The sequence below is a fragment of the Schistocerca cancellata genome, chromosome 7 (genome assembly GCF_023864275.1).
Source record: "Schistocerca cancellata isolate TAMUIC-IGC-003103 chromosome 7, iqSchCanc2.1, whole genome shotgun sequence".
NCBI lineage: Eukaryota > Metazoa > Arthropoda > Insecta > Orthoptera > Acrididae > Schistocerca > Schistocerca cancellata.
In genome coordinates, this window is record NC_064632.1 from 124657364 (window position 1) to 124674599 (window position 17236).

Consider the following 17236-nt stretch of genomic DNA (forward strand, 5'->3'; position numbering starts at 1 on the left):
ACCTAGATCGACTCTGGGAACAATGCTGCAAATTGCGAGCTCTGCTTGCACCCCACATGCAAGGCTAGCAGTCTTCATCACCTCCATGAGCTGCCCTTGTGGTGGCTTTATCCTATGTGCCTCATTTTCTGATTGGTATATCATTGTTCATCATCATCAGTTTTCTGCTATAATAGCAGGCCTTTGTGTCTCCATTTCCTGCGAGCCATTTCTTCCTTCTTGGTGTTGCTGCATGTGCTGCCATCCATTCCATCATCCAGGATTTGAAATCTCTTTCTCCCTCACCTCCTATTTCCTTCCACATACCCTTCTAAGACTGTTTTTATGCACCACTCCTTCATTCTTAATATATCTCCAATCTAATTTAGTTGCCTTCTTTTTACTACACAAAGTAATTGTTTTTACTATCCCACTTTTCTCAGTCTTCATTTTTCACTTTATCTATCCAACTTATTCCTTTTATCCTTCGTCATGTCCACCTTTCAAAAACCTCCAGCCTTGTTGTCTCTTTCTTCCTCAGTGTCCATGTTTTAGCACTATACAGAAGAACACTCCATATAAAACATTTTACTAGCCTTTTCCTCAATTCTTTGTCCATATTGCTGCACAAAATTCTCCTTTTCTTGTAAAATGCCTCTTTTGTCATTTTTCCCAATACCCCTGAGAAGGAGATAAACAGGGAAATTGTCAGTAATGATTATTATCTGTCATACCACATTTTCTTGTAAAAGCTTCTGTGTGACAATTTCGCTGTGATAGTGACATATGGAGCATGTCACTGAATGTATTGCATGTGTCTGAAGTCAAGAATTTTAGTAATTTACTTGATATTTTATCAAGTTTTTGCTTTTGAGGCTGCTAACTAGATTTTCAATTATTTTTTTTTTTTTTTTTTTTTTTTTTTTTTTTTTTTTTTTTTTTTCGGAGAATGGCATCATTGCGACTTGTCTGTATATATGTGACACTGGAATTACTTATTCCTTGATCCCTGAACTGTCTCTGCCAACATTCTTCAGCTACTTCCGGGAAGTAAATATTAAATATTATTTGGTTGTTGTATTTAATAATGAGGTCCTCCCATTCCTTGACTGATTTCTCTGTTTGTGTTTCAACTGTTGGGCATATAGATATAATGTCAGATATTATACAGAGCTTGTTTTAATTTTTTAATCACTTTTTCTCATGGCAGTACAGTATTTTTTGCAATATGAAAACAGTCTTTTCCTAATTATTTCATATGCTTTCCATCTTATTGCTTGCTAGACTTGTGATTCCTTTTGTAATCCTAAGCTGTTTTGGATGTATTGTTAGTGCCATACATATTTTTTTTTTTATGAATTTAGAATTGACATTTATCATTACACATCCAGCCTATCATCTTCCTGTAAGACTGTGTTGAAACATTATGTTGTCTGTTCATTGTTCACTAGGTGTTTCCCTTGATACCACTTCACTGTTAAAAGTGTGGATAGTTGTGCACAGTGAACAGAAGGGACATTCACTGCTGGATAAATATTTACATAATTGGTTAAGTGTTCACTTACAAAAGTGTTGTCATACATTGGTCATTTCTTCAAAACTGTGGAGGACCATTGCATGTGATAGGGATGGAAGTTTTTGCTTAAATTCTGCATGGAATCCTGCTCTCGCCTGGTCAAACAATAGAGGAACAGAGATAACTTCTGACAGTAGTCATATCTGGTTTTGTGGCACCGCTTTTTGTTCACAGTGTAATGCCTTAAGAATGACAAGATGTTTACCTGTTGAAAATTGGTGGCTGTTGAAGTTCTCACTAACGTGCGCTCCCATAACTTGATTTGAATATTTTATATGCCATGAGAAACTCAAGTAATACACCTTTCAGAAAGCTCCATAACAACTTCCGCCATTATCAAATGCACCAACACCAACAGTACCCTAAGTTTGACAGCTGACACTTATGACCATAGCAAAAATGAAGCATTATTATTGAAAAATTTTGCTTCACTGAACATAACGATGAAAAATATTGTACACATAAATCCAGAACAGGATTGTTCCTGAGAGACCAAAGTACGCTATTGTCAAACCTCTCTTTAAAAAAGGTGATAAATCTGACATTACCAATTATCAGCCTATCTCCCTTTTAACAACCTTATCTAAAATTCTTGAGAAATTGGTCCACAGAAGTCTTATTGACCACCTCATTCATTACATGGTATTAAACAGTAGCCAGTTTGGATTTCAACAGGGTGAATCAACAGTGCAACCTATTTTCTCCTTCACCCATCAAATCTTAGAATCTTTTAATAATAAATTATCTCTTGTTGGTATTTTTTGTGACCCTTCTAAGGCCTTCAATAGTGTTAACCATGAAATCCTTGTAGCAAAGGCTGAACATTATGGTATAAGTGGATCAGCTGACTCATGGATAAGTAGCAAAAAGCAGAAGATCATGTTGCACAACTCTGAGGGGCACTCTGTGTCATCTAGCTGGGGCTGTATTGGCTGTGGTGTTCCTCAGGGCTCTATACTTAGCTCCCTTCTCTTCCTCATCTTCATTAATAGTCTTTGTTGTGTACTAGCTTTAAAGTTCATTTTATTCTTTTTGCTGATGACACCTCCATCCTAATCAACAAAACACCCAACCACAATCTTGAGGATTCGGCCAATATTGTCTTTAATGAAGTACTTAATTGGTTTGAAAATAATGTGTTATCATTAAATGTTAATAAGACCCAGTTTGTTCATTTCCAAATAAGTAAAAAAATTTGAGGATCAATTAAGTATTAAATGTAATGGTAGTGAGTTACTACAAGTTGAGTTATCCAAGTTCCTGGGTGTATGTACTGGCAGCAATCTAAAATTCTTTATTGTTTCCACTGTCTGTGACCGAGACACCTCAAAAAATGTTTATTTTAGTTACTTCCATGCACTATTGTTGTATGATGTAATTTCCTGGGGTGATCAGCCACTTTCCAAACAAGTATTCATTGCCCAAAAGAGAGTTATTAGCACAATGAGCGGACCAGCCTAGACATTCTTGTAGAAACATTTTTAGAAAATTAGGGATATTGACAACTGTGTGTCAGTATATATATTCCCTGTTATGTTTCAATGGTAAAAATGAGCAACTATACAAAACCAATGACTCATACCATACCCACAACACCAGGAGGAAGATGGGACCTCCATTATGATGTAAAGAAACCTTAGTGTTGTACAAAAACAATCCACTACATGACCTGCAATGTGTTTAGTGCTCTCCCACCATCCATGAAATCACTTGTCCACGAGCTTCCCAGATTTAAACAGCAGCTCAAACACTATCTAATAGATAATTCCTTTTATTCAGTTGAAGAATATTTCAATTATGTTAACTCTAATTGATTTTCTTTTAATTAAATCTGATGTACCCTTATGCATTACGATAGTTGGAATCATTGTTAACACTACTATGTCTTTTGTGTAGCTATTAAGATCTACCCTTATTTTAATTTTTTTAGTTGCAATTTTGTCTATGTCTATTAATGTGTATTTTGTCTTACACCTATATCTCCTCTTGCGAGATGGTGTCTTATGTGTTCCTTTTGTATAATTTGTAATAATCTGACACATCCATGCAAATATCCCACTTATTGGATTTATGGGATCTAAATAAATAAATAAAATAAATGTATGGTTGTAATTAATAAATTGCCAATTATGTAAAATTTCTTATAAAATTGAAAATAAAATTTATGTCTTGTTTATGGCAGCTTGCTTACTTTTATTTCATTATGATGTATAACAAAGAACATATTTTATTTACTCACCATGAATTATTAATAGCCCTTACCCAGTAGAACTGCTTTAAATTGGAAGCCTCTGGTTAAATAGCGTATTTGCTTCAACACCTGCTTGATGACCTTCAGATTTTGCAATACCATAGTGAAGAAGCAGCAAGAACTCTGTTGTTGAATATGTTCTGACTGCATGCCTGACAAGAGGATAATGATTGAGCGGTATAGGTGGCAGACGTGTGAAACTAGCCCACTACTTCCCCACAGCTGGCGATAGTGATATATGTGTGTTTAGTTGTAGTTGGTTTTTTGTGATGATATTTGAGAGGAATGACACATCATGTGTTTACAGTTGTGGGCCCAGGAAAAAGACTTCTTCTCATGACATCATGAGGGGTAGGAGAATTCATGATCAGTTTTGTGCTGCTTCTGTGCGTGCACCTTTGACAGAGGCCTATCTGGATACTCTCTCTGTACAGCCTCACTGTTAACCATTTCTTATGGAAAAGTTCTTCTCGTAGAGTGATGAAACCTATGGGTATTATATTTGAGGTGGTTAGTCGAAGAGCCTTTATAGATAAACAATATTGTACCTAGTAGCTAGTCCAGAAACAGATTTCCTGCTCTTTCTCTGTCTCTGGAACATCAAACTTGTAGCCACTGTGGAACAGTCACTGATCATCATTCCTCAGTACAACAAAGAACTTGAAATTTCAACATTATTCATCTCCACAATATTGACTATCTTTTGTCATGTCCTTAATATCTTAGTCACCCACACACTCTTTGCTATATTTCTGTACATTCTTATGTTAATCCAACTTGTAATCTTGTGCCACAAAGGTCATTCCCCTATGGATGGTTAGGTACAAGAGCTGTCTTATACATTCATCAGCATCTTTTACGTCAGTCAAAATCAAACAATGAAAAATCCAGCATGGGATAATGACAGACTAATGTCTAATTCTAATGACGACCTGTTTGGCTGGAAGGTTTGTTTGGCAGTCTTTTTGTTGTGCCTGTCTGTGACGCAGCATCTCCGCTATATTGTGTTTACCTCAGTCAAGTCATAAATTACAAGAGAGAGATCCACATGTGAAAGCAGTTGCACTATATAAGGGCAGTGCTGCAGTTATTGTCTAGTGTTGTATGTGAATGACAACTAATCAGTTGTCTCCCCACATAAATAGAACTTCATTTTTCCTCTTCAGTAAATTTTCCAACCTCTCCTCCTCTGTTCAAACCCATTATTTATATACCCACCCTCTCCTTCACTGTTTCTGAATGTTACTTGCCCCATCTCCAAAAATCATACACCCGATTATCTGTTCATCTGCCCTTGCACTGTACATCTTAACCCAATCCCAGTTGCCACATGCCTTTCCTGCCCCCCCCCCCCCCCCCCCCCACCCGCCTCCTGTCAGTCAGAGCAGATACAAACAAATTAGTATTGCCACAGCTGTGGTTGTTTTGTTTGTGTGTGGGAGAGTGTGTGCTTCAAGTAAAAGATAGTGGTAACTTCTAACATAGTGTACTGTTTTGTATGTTCAGGAAACTAGATAAAAAAGCAGTAGCATTGTATCTCAACTAGGAACTTGAAACTTATAGCACAGAACAGACGTTACACATCAGATGTGTTACGACCCGTGGCTCTACCCTTCATTTGATCCCTGCGAAACCCTACATTTCAGCAGGAGCCATGGCTCAAGTTTAAAAGGATTATTGACCGTGCACTGGATAGATGTGTATCCAGTAGAACAGTTCATAATGGGAGGGACCCTCCAGGGTATACACACATTGTGATGCAACTTCTACAGAGAAAGAGACAGTTGCATAATAGTTGCAAAACAAAGCATAGGGCTATAGATAGAGAGGTGCTGAATGAAACACATTTTGACTGTAAAGAGAGCAATGTGTGAAGCCTTCAGTGACTAATCTAGCAGAATTTTATCTAATGATCTGTCACAAAATAAAAAGAAATTTTGTTCATATGTAAAGGTTGCTAAAGGCTATTAGTGACACCAAAGTTAGTGTCTAATCACTTGTGATGGGGCAGGAACTGACATTGAGGGTAGCAAATCAAAAGCAGAAATGCTTAACTACATTTTCAAATGTTCCTTTACAAAGCAAAATTAAAGAGCACTGTCCCAATCTCTGAATGGATGAGTGAAATAGATATTAGTGTCAGTGGTGTTGAGAAATAGCTGAAATTGTTAAAATTGAACAAAACTCCAGTACCCAATGGGATCCCTAATATATACTGAATCTGTGGCTGAACTAGTCTTTTTAACTATAGTTTATAGTAGATCCCTCAAACAAAAAGTCATGTCCAGTAGTTGGAAAAAATCACAGATCACACCCATTTACAAGATTGGTAGCAGAAGTGATCCACAAAACTACCATTCAATGTCCTTGACATCAATTTGTTGTAGATTCTTGAAACTTATTCTGAAAACTCAAACATAATCAGATATCTTGAACAGAATGGCCACCAACTAGCATGTATTCCGAAAGCATCAGTCATGTGAAATCTTCCAAAAAGCGTTTGACTCACTACCATATCTATGTATGTATGTATGTATCTGTGTATTGTATGAGACATCAAGCTAAATTTATGACTGGATTGAGAATTTCTTGGTAGAGAGAATGCACCATGTTACCTTGGATAGAGAATCATCAACAGCTGTTGAAGTAACTTTAGGAGTGATCCAGGGAAGTGTTTTAGACACTTGCTGTTCATTTTATATTTATCTGACCTTGCACGTGATATTAATAGTAACACCAGGCTTTTCGCAGATGATGGAGTTATCTATAATGAAGTACTGTCTGAAACAACCAGCACAAATATTGTCAGATCTTGCTTAGATTTCAAAGCAGTGCAAAGATTGGCAACTTGCTTTAAATGTTCAGAAATGTAAAATGATGCACTTCACAAAATGAAAAACATAGTATCCTCTGACTATAGTATCAGTTAGACGTGGTTGAAGTCTGTCGACTCATAGAAATACCTGGGTGTAACACTCTTTAGTGATGTGAAATGGAAAGATCACATAAGTTCATTTGTGGGTAAAGTAGATGGTAGCCTTTGCTTTGTTAGTAGAACTATCCTTTTCCCCATAGCTTCGCCCGTGTATGTGTTTGACACATATATTGAACACACTTCCTCCTCCCCCTCTCTGTGTCTACCTCTTCCTGCCTGTGTCTGTTCACCTCATCCTTCCCTCCACCCCTCTCTGTCTCCCCCTCCCCACTCTACTTCTTTGTTTATCTCCTCCTCATACTATCTTTGTCCATTTCCTCTACCCCCTTTCTGTGACTATATCTTTCTCCTCCCTCCATCTGGCCATTTCCTTCTGTCCTCCTCCCCTTCTAGCTTTCCATCTCCACCTCCACCTCTGCCTTTTCCACCTGCTCACTATCCATCTGCATCTTCCACCTGCCTCATGCACTTCCCTCTCCTCCCCTCCCTCTGTCCATTTCCTCTTCCTCCTCACCTGTCCATAACCTCCTCTCTCCATCTCAACCTCTCCCCACCCATGTTCATCAGTACATGTAACCCCTGCAATAAAGTTCATAAAGCAGATTGAAACTACTCCCATGTCATGCCAGTCACACAGGATAGGCTACACATCAGGGGCATGAAATCATTTATTTGCCCATAAAATATAGGCTGCCATGCAAAGCAGGTTGATAAATCAAACTGAAACCTTTTTTTACCCCTGACATGTTGGCTGTCCTGCAAAACACATTGACACTGTTACTGCACAAAATTCCTATTATGCAGGGCAGTCTGCGTGCCACGGGCCACAAAACACCCATTTTGGCCCTTATCTCCTCTCCTATTGGAGCTAGGAGGCTGTAAACCCCTCAATGCTGATATCCATGAGGCCTACTGTTTCTGTGCCAAATTTGGTGGAAATTGATACAGGTGTTTGGGAGAATATCTGTAACACACACACTCTGATTGATAAGATAACAAATATTGGGAAAATACAATCAGTCTACCAAGAAGATTGTTTACAAATCATTCATGCAACCTGTCCCAGCATATTGCTCATCTGTGTGGGACCCATACCAAATAGGGCTAACAAGGGATGTTGAACATATACAGAGGAAGGCAGCATGAATGGTCACAGATTTGTTCGACTCATGGAAGAGTTTCACAGAGATAGTGAAGAAACTGAACTGGCAAACTGTTGAAGATAATGTCAACAATCCCAAGAAAGTCTACTTATAGTTTCAAGAACTGCCTTTAAATGATGACTCTAGGGAAATACTACAACTCCCTACGTATTGCTCCCATAGGGATCATGAGGACAACATTACATTAATTTCAGCACACATGGGGCATTTCGACAATCATTCTTCCCATACTCCATACATGAGTGGAATGGGACAAAGACTGTAATAACTCGTACCATGGGACATACCCTCTGTTGTGGATTTCACAGTGGTTTGCTGAGTATAGATGTAGATGTAAGCTGCACCACTCATCAGTCTGCCACAATTAAGTGATTGTCTTTCATCATTTTTGTTAATTGCGCTTGATCTGGTGTTTCTTGTAATGTTTCTATCATCTACATGCAAAACAAGACTAGTATCTGCTAATATTACTAATCAAAGGTCATTAATTAAGGTGGACTCTTGAAGGACACTATGTGTAACTAGGTCCCAGACAGTTGAAGAGTAATATAAATCTCTTTCCTTTTGTGAGATCCTTTGTTTAATGTTAGAGAGGTATTACTTTAACCATCTGTGCAAGTACCTACAACAGAACATAAAATTTACCAGTAGTCTGTACTTTGTTTTTTGTTGAATTAAGTACATAACATCAGTATACTTCACAGTGTTCTTAAGAGTAAAAATGTAAATGTAGATATATATTATAACCCATCTTTGTAGTTATGTCATCATTTATTCTGGTTGACTTTTCTTTTCTGTATATCAACTAATTTAGTTTTATGTAAATTAGATTGTTTGTTTAACTGATCACAGTTTATCATGTTAGGATCTTCTTGCTCACAGTAATAACAGAGTACCATTTTGCTTAACGGTTGTTACTCCCAATATTAATGTTATGCACGACATAAAGTTATAGGCTTTAATGAAAAATTTTAAGTCATTTACTATTCATTATTTTTTTATTTAGTTTTTATTGCTCTCTGATACTATTGTGCTTGTCAAAAATGTTTTGTGTATGTGAGTTTAACCCATAATGATCTTTAATGCTTCATATGACCTGCACTGTGAGAGTGTGCCAGGTAAAAACTGAGGTTGGTACTATTAATGTTTAGTGTTGTATGTAACTGGTAATGCAGCTCAGCTGTGTTTTCCATCGAAGTCCATAGACTATGCACTGTAGCTCTTGATTTTGCAGTGAGCAGTGATAAAGACAGTTAAGAATATCTTGGAGTTTTATGATGAATCACAACTTCATTTTCTCAGTTAACCTTGCAATTTAATCAAAAAAATTGTATTTGTTCTTTTTACAGTCATACATTGTGTTACAGAAAAAGTTTTGTTTGATTCTTATGTTAATTGTTTATTGTCTGTGTTTGTATTGTTTTTGTAAAATTGATCTTTATTTTTATTGTTATTGTAAAATTGATCATTACGCCTTTCCTATATCTTTGAAGGGGGAAGATTACAGGTCTGTGCCGTGCTCTGAGCAATCAGATAATTATTAAATGCCAGCGTTCAGTAAACCTGGATGAAATATTCTCAGGATATACTAGAAAAGGAATTAAAACGTTAGAGGCCTGCATCTCATGCTGTGTAAAGTACAGATTTATTTACGAAAAAGTAAGTTGTATTCTATTTTTGTTCAGTTTCTAGTATTACTGATTCTCCTTTCAAGTTTTTCTAGAATATTCCACTTCTGGGTTTAGATTGCTGAGGCCCACACGGAATATTCTAAATGCCAGTGGGATTTAGATAAAGCATCGATATTCAATCATGTTGATTCATTCACCCAAAGATGCCGAGACATGGTGGAAGTATGTGAAGCCATGAGAGTCTTTGGGAGGTATGGTAGTTTTGCACATAAAGTCATCTGATATTTTGTGTGGAGAAGTTCCTTGCTGACTTTTTGACTCTATTCAGGATGGATGAGACAGAAGTAATACCAAGGCCCATGTTTGGAGGGACAGAAGGTCCTGAGTTTGAAGCAACATGTGATAAAGTTGAGAGCACTTTCCGCTGTAGTCTCCAAGCAATACAGGATGTAAAACATACAATATTGGAAGTGCAGGCAACATCATGGTACAGTGATATTATCAGGTAAAAACCAATGGAGTTATAGTTTTTTAGTGTATATTTTAACTAGTTTTAGGTTTTGGTTTCTAATGTCAGCAGATGTGGTTCATTCAAAGTGCTTGTGAAACTACAGATGCTTTTTGCTTAAGTTCTTCTGGTACTACAGTTGTTTTATGTTCAAAAGATTCTTGGAGAAAGATTTGACCATGACCCTGCTTGTCTGTGGTTTACACATTTGCCAAACAGTATCAGCAATTTAGGTTTGAGTATATTCATGATTGTTTCCGATTATTATTTTTTTTATCAATCACCACTTGTCTCTTGAGTGATTATGAAAAATCACATTAAGTTAGCTCATTTTTTAAAAATCTTGTGGCATTTGAGACTTAACAATTCATATGGTTTATTGATGGGGTCATACACCATCAATTATACATCAGTTGAGGGTAAGGTATTGGAACAAAACTATGTTTCCACCACATTCTTTTTCTGTTCACAATAACAGTATGAGAGTAGTAGCTGTGCAACAAATAAAACAGAATTCTAGCAGTTTTAACTCTACTGTTTTCTCGTTGTCAGCTGTGGAGCTGCCAAGGGCCACCTGCAGCTTCTTTGATGGCCAGATGTGTTTTGGACTGAAATTACTGAGATATAATTTTCAATACTCAGCTACATCTCCTACTAAATGAGTTCTTACAAATTGTGTCCTACTGTCTCTTGCAAAATTGTTAGAAAAATTAACAGAATGTGCATCACCTATGAGGGGCGTTTGGAAAGTTCGTGAAAAAATAAAAACTACTTACGTGTTTGGGTTAAACATTTTTTTATTTTTTGACATAGTCTCCTTTTAGACTTTATACACTTTGTTCAATGCTGTTCTAATTTGTTGATACCTTCTGAATAATAGGAATTGTCCAAGTCTGCAAAATAGATATTAGTTGCTGCAATCACCTCCTTGTTTGAATAAAATCTTTGTCCCGCCAGCCATTTCTTCAAACTGGGGAACAAATAGTAGTCCAAGGGGGCCAAGTCTGGACGATAGGGGGGATGTGAAATGAGTTGGAATCCTATTCACATTAATTTTGTGACCACAACTGCTGAGGTGTGTCCTGGTGCATTGTCGTGTTGGAAAAGGACTTTTTTGCGGTCCAATTGCCGGTGTTTTTCTTGCAGCTCGGTTTTTTTCTTGTAGCTCGGTTTTCAAATGGTCCAATAACGATGAATAATATTCAACTGCAATAGTTTTACCCTTTTCCAGATTGTCGGTGAGGATTATCCCTTGCGAATCCCAAAAGACAGTCGCCATAACCTTTCCGGCCGAAGGAATGGTCTTTGCCTATTTTGGTACAGATTCTCCCTTGGTAACCCATTGTTTAGATTGTTGTTTGGTCTCAGGAGTATAGTAGTAATGTATCCATGTTTCATCCACAGTGACGAAACGACGATTAAAGTCCTGTGGATTCTTTCTGAACAGTGCAAACCATCCTTGCAACACTTCACAGGATTCCGTTTTTGGTCAAGCATGAGCAATCGTGGAACTCACCTTGCAGATAGCTTTCTAATGTCCAAATGTTTATGCAAAATATGTACCCGTGCATTTGAGATGCCCACAGCACTAGCAATCTCACACACTGTAACTCTTCTGTAATCCATCACCATATCATGGATTTTATCAGTGATTTCTAGAGTCATAAACTACACAGGGCTTCCAGAATGTTCAGCATCACTTGTGCCACTTGCCTTTCATAAATTAATGTTTAATCACCACACGAAATTCTTTTTTGTCCATTTTTTGACAATCACTCGACTTCCTTGACTCACACGAATGCCAAACACAAAGAAATTGACCAATATGGCTGAAACTTGGTGTGCATTCTTTCCAAAGATACTACTAACTAAACATGACCTCTATACGTGCCGGTGGTGCCATCTCTCGGACTTTGCACGGACTTTTCAAACGCCCCTCCTAATGGGTGATAATAGAAGATATTTTTAAAAATGTGGCTGTTTACTTGAAACCAAAATAATTCCTGTTAGCTGTTTCTTGACTTGCAATTATCCATAGTAGTTTGTAAGAGGTAAAGTTTCTGAAAATAATGAGAAATTTTGTTATACAGAACAATTGTTTCTGAATATGGTTCTTGTAATGCTCTTATTCAGACATAGACACATGCAACAGTGCATCAAATGATATTTAAAGTGACCTGTGTCAGTGATTTCATAAAAGTGGAGAAATAGAAATACAGTATCATGAAATTATTAATTTATTCACTTATTTGCCATCCAACAAATATCCCCATTTATGCTGCAACAAGTTGTATACATTGAAATATCTTCTTATGAAACACATGAATTAACTGACGTAATATGAAAATAGTAGAATTACCAGTTAAACAACATGCTTTCTATCTGGCTAAAGTAAATATTTTGATCGAAATACTGTGAAAACAGAATTTGAATGATAAGTACAGCATGGATGTACAAGTACAATGGGAACAATTATTTCCCACAAAGTAAAGGAGGCCAGGAGAGTACTTTTTTTTGGCGGGGCGGGGGGGGAGGGGGCATATATGAACATCCGTAATCATACACAGCATGATGAAAAAAGAAAAACACCCAGTGTTATTTACTGTTTTATGAATATGTGATCTCATCCTTTATATGTTTATATCAATTCCTATGTATTGTCGATCTGAAGATGATCTTACAAAATGATCAAAACTGCTCACCACATTAAAAAAGTTATGCGATCAAGACTGCTTCCAGTTCATTTATAATAACTACAGATCGTTGTTTTTCTATATAAGAACTATGTTCTTTAAAATGTTAAAAACCCACAGGGGAGAAAATGAAATGAAATAAAACTTCGTGGGTTGAAAGGGGAAGTGATGTCATTTCAGTGATAACAAAACCAAGCCAAAGTTACAAAGAATGTTGCAGCATGAGCCCACTTATCAGTATGACTTTGCACCCTGGTCAAATGGAGACTGAAAATGAGGTGTCTTTCAAATCCTGTCAACATTGTCTCTTATGAGCGCAATACATCTCCACATCCTTCACGTTGATCACTCAGTGTCTGCTGCTGTTCATGCCCCTATTGTACCCTACTAGGCCTGGTAACAAAACTAAATGTGAACAACACTAATGCACTCTGGTGGCCATCCTAATTGTTACAGAGAATTGCAACTGTAATCATTTTCATACCCATTTTCATACCCACCCATGTTGTGTTCAAGTACAAAGTTACGCAGACATGTGCACCAATGGGGCTTATGTGGTATGGTAGCCCTCTACCTTCCATCATTTCATTTTGGAACTGCAGCAGTTGGATTCAAAGATATGGGTGTCAAAAGAGGTAATCACAGTGGAAGTGTACTAACTTGATGGTAGACTTAAGTTGCATGGTGATGCAGCAGAATTGAAGTTTTATAGTCTTATAGTATCTTAGATGATGGCATCGCAGTTCAACAATATACGGAACTTTAATCACATTCAAGTGATGTCCATTTTATCTTACACTGTTCTTTACGTTTCACAAATATCATGCTAGCACTTAGATACTATATTTATTCTCAGTGGCAGTACATGTCGTAAACAGTTCATGACAGACTTAAAACTCTTGTCTGCACACTACACACTAAAACTTTTAGATATCAAAGTTTGTAAAATAATAGTCAATTATATACATTTCTCATAGTGAATCCAGAAAACTGATTTTTACACACAAGTTGATAAAAATATAGTAGTGCATCAGGCTGCTAACTTTCATGGACATGTAACCCAACTATTGCAACAGTTTCAGAATCATAGATGTGGCTTTTGTAACTTCTGGTCGTAAACGTGTTACATAATTTTACTCTTGTGATTGCTGGGCATGGGCAGTGGTACTCTTCACTATTTAATGTGAACTGAGTGACTGCGAGCTTTCGTACAGGTGGTGACTGTGTGGTTCATGGATGCTGACAGAATGTTTTTGGTTGGAGTAGAGTATATATAGACTGGCATAATGATAAGTTGTGATTTTATTAATTAAATATTAGTTTATAAAGCGGTGAAGGTCAGAATCATTAGTAGTAGAGCTGATTTGTTGAATTCAACCATAATCTGATTTAACCCTTTAACTGACAACTATGTGTGAGACTCTTGGTCAGGTATTCAGACCAAATGTGGGTATCACAAGCTTGGCCTGTGGTTCATAGGTCGGGCAAAATGTAAACTTCATGAACCTGACCTGCAGCACTTTGGTTGGGCCAAATGAAAACATCACAGTCCTGGCCCGTGGTACAACAGTTGTGACTTGTGATGTGCCCCACCACATACAGCACAGGCCAGGCTCATGATAGATTTTAAAACAAATATTAACAAAGAGATAGAGGGGCTGGCCAGTACTTACCTCAGCTCAGTACAGCCGATAGATACACACAAAACAAAACCGAAAATTTATGTTCCTAGCTTTCGGAACAAATGTTCCTTCATCAGGGAGGAGAGAGGGGAAAGAAAGGGAAGAAGGGAAAGGAGATTCAGTTACTCACAACCCAGGTTATGAAGCAACAGGGAAAGGAAAATAGGGAGGGTAGCAAGGATGGAGGCATGGTTGCCTCCATCCTTGCTACCCTCCCTATTTTCCTTTCCCTGTTGCTTCATAACCTGGGTTGTGAGTAACTGAATCTCCTTTCCCTTCTTCCCTTTCTTTCCCCTCTCTCCTCCCTGATGAAGGAACATTTGTTCCGAAAGCTAGGAACATAAATTTTCAGTTTTGTTTTGTGTGTATCTATCGGCTGTACTGAGCTGAGGTAAGTACTGGCCAGCCCCTCTATCTCTTTGTTAATATTTGTTTCACATCTCTATATGAGATTTTCCATTAATCATGATAGATTTTCCTTATCTCACACTCAGCTACTTTTTATTCTCGGTCATGTTTCCACAATGAAATATATGGTCTTGAATGTTATGGACATATCCCCAAAAAATGTTTTCAAAATGTAAATGTGATGAGAACAGTGTGCATTATGTTGATATTTCTGCAACCAACAGTGACAGTAGTGACATCATACATCCTATATGACAAAAACACAGGCTTTTAGTTATTGAGGATGATATTGCTGATGAAGATCAACTACCAGATCCATGGATTTGGAAAGAAATACGAAATGGTCCTAAAATCAGGTACTATACAGTGACTCCTGGCATATAAGAGGCAACCTTACATGAAGTAGGAGTAAATAAAAGAGGGCTAGATATACAGGGTGGAGCAGAGGAAACATATATTTTTCGCTATTGAATGACTGGGACATGGTTTGATATAAATAATAAAAACAAGCATTAATTGCTAGATTTTTTAATGCAGTTTTGAAATATACATACTTTAATTAGGCTTGAAAAATAATATATTGGAGATGACGTCCTTCTTGCTGGATACAAATTTGGATCCTCTCCTGAAAGTTATATATGGCTCTCTGCAATATTTCATTCAGCACGGCTTCAATTTCCTGATGAATGAGATTCTTCAGGTCATTGATTGTGTGTGGCCTGTTCATGTAGACTTTTGATTTTAAATACCCCACAAATAGAAGTCGCATGATTTTAAATACCCCACAAAGAGAAGTCACATATTGACAAATTGGGTGAGCAAAGGGGCCAGTAAACATCACCATATCTCAGAATAACATGTCCCGGGAACATTTGTCAAACCACTTCCATGGGTGCTCTCACCGTGTGAGCTGTGACACCATTCTGCTGAAACCATATCTCTCTCATGTTCACTTGACGCCTTTCAAATTTTGGATGAAGAAAGTTGTTTAACATTTTAACGTAGTGTGCTGATGTCACAGTAACTGTAGTGGGTCCAACAATCCCCATCTTTGAAATGTAGCACCACACTGTTACTTTTAAACTGTGGAGAGGTCTTTGGTGTAATTCATGTGGGTTCTCCGGTGCCCAATCCCGACAAATTTGAACATTGACATAACAGTCTAGATGAAAATGTGCTTCATCACTCATGTGAAGACTATAGCATCTGCATCTTCCGTAACAATTTCGTCGATTATGCGACAAAACTCTCTGGGCTGCGCAAAATCCCCTTCACTAAGCTGCTGAATGATCATTATCTTGTACAGGTGAAACTTACGATCATCATGTAAGACACGGTGAAGCGAACGATGTGACATACCCAGCGCTACAGCCCGCCGTCTAGCCGACCGTTTCGGACTAGCAAGAACTGCTGTTCTCACTTGGTCTACATTTTCCAGAATATGAACTGAACGGGGAAGACCAGGTGGTTTCTTTGTCATCACAGATCCATTATTTCTAAACACTGCAACCCATCGGAGTACAATATTTCGATCAGGCACAGCACCTCGACGTCCCACTCTAAAATTTTGACAGAAAAGATGTTGCACTGTGACTACGGAATCATTGTTTCTAAAGTACTTCTCGACAATGAACACTTGATGCTCTACACTCCAATGCTTCACAGTGACTGAAACTGCATTGTATGGGCAGTCTGCCAACATTTGTTCGAGGTCAATACCCCTCTCGTTGCTACATACTAGCAGTTCAAAAAACACGCATTTCCTCTGCTCCACGCTGTATTTAATGTAATATTTGATAACATGGTCTGGGAGAAAATTGTAACCGATACTAACCAGTACACAGAACAAACACAAACCAATCCAAACAGAATACAAAGAATCAATAACAACTGGTTTCCTGTGAATTATAAAGAAATTAAAAGATATTTTGTGTTGTCTATAAGAATGGCACGGGTGAAAAACCAACTGAATTGGTCGAAGAGGGCTGTTACAGAGGCACCCATATTTCGAAATACAGTGCTGCCAAAAAGATATCTACAAATTACGAGACATTTGCACTTTACAGATAATGATCTGGTTACCATCACAGACAAACTGAGTGAAATAAAACCTGTGATAAAGTATTTGAATCAAAAATTTAAAGAAGTTATACAATGAAATACAACATTACTATCGATAAATTACTTGGGTAATTTAAAGGCGACGTATCTTACAAACAATGCAATTCATCGAAAAGGAATCAATTTGGTATTAAATTTTACGAATTATGTGAGTCAGATTCAGGTTATTGCTACGACTTTAAAATATATACAGACCACAGTAAGATAAACTGTGATGATAGCACCTCCAAAGCTATCACAGTCAGTGTTATTATGCCTAGGTAATTGATGCTTTTTATACTTTTTATCA

The 17236-nt window shown here is 37.4% G+C and overlaps 1 protein-coding gene across 1 annotated transcript in view; it reads left to right on the plus strand.

The window, feature by feature from the left end:
- The window catches only part of LOC126092664 (dynein axonemal heavy chain 2), a 994477-nt gene that overhangs the window by 113015 nt on the left and 864226 nt on the right, over nucleotides 1-17236 (plus strand). Inside the window, exons 10-12 of the mRNA XM_049908386.1 lie at nucleotides 9398-9563; nucleotides 9650-9786; nucleotides 9864-10040. Coding sequence (XP_049764343.1) covers nucleotides 9398-9563; nucleotides 9650-9786; nucleotides 9864-10040 — 480 coding nt within the window. The remainder of the gene's footprint in view (nucleotides 1-9397; nucleotides 9564-9649; nucleotides 9787-9863; nucleotides 10041-17236) is intronic.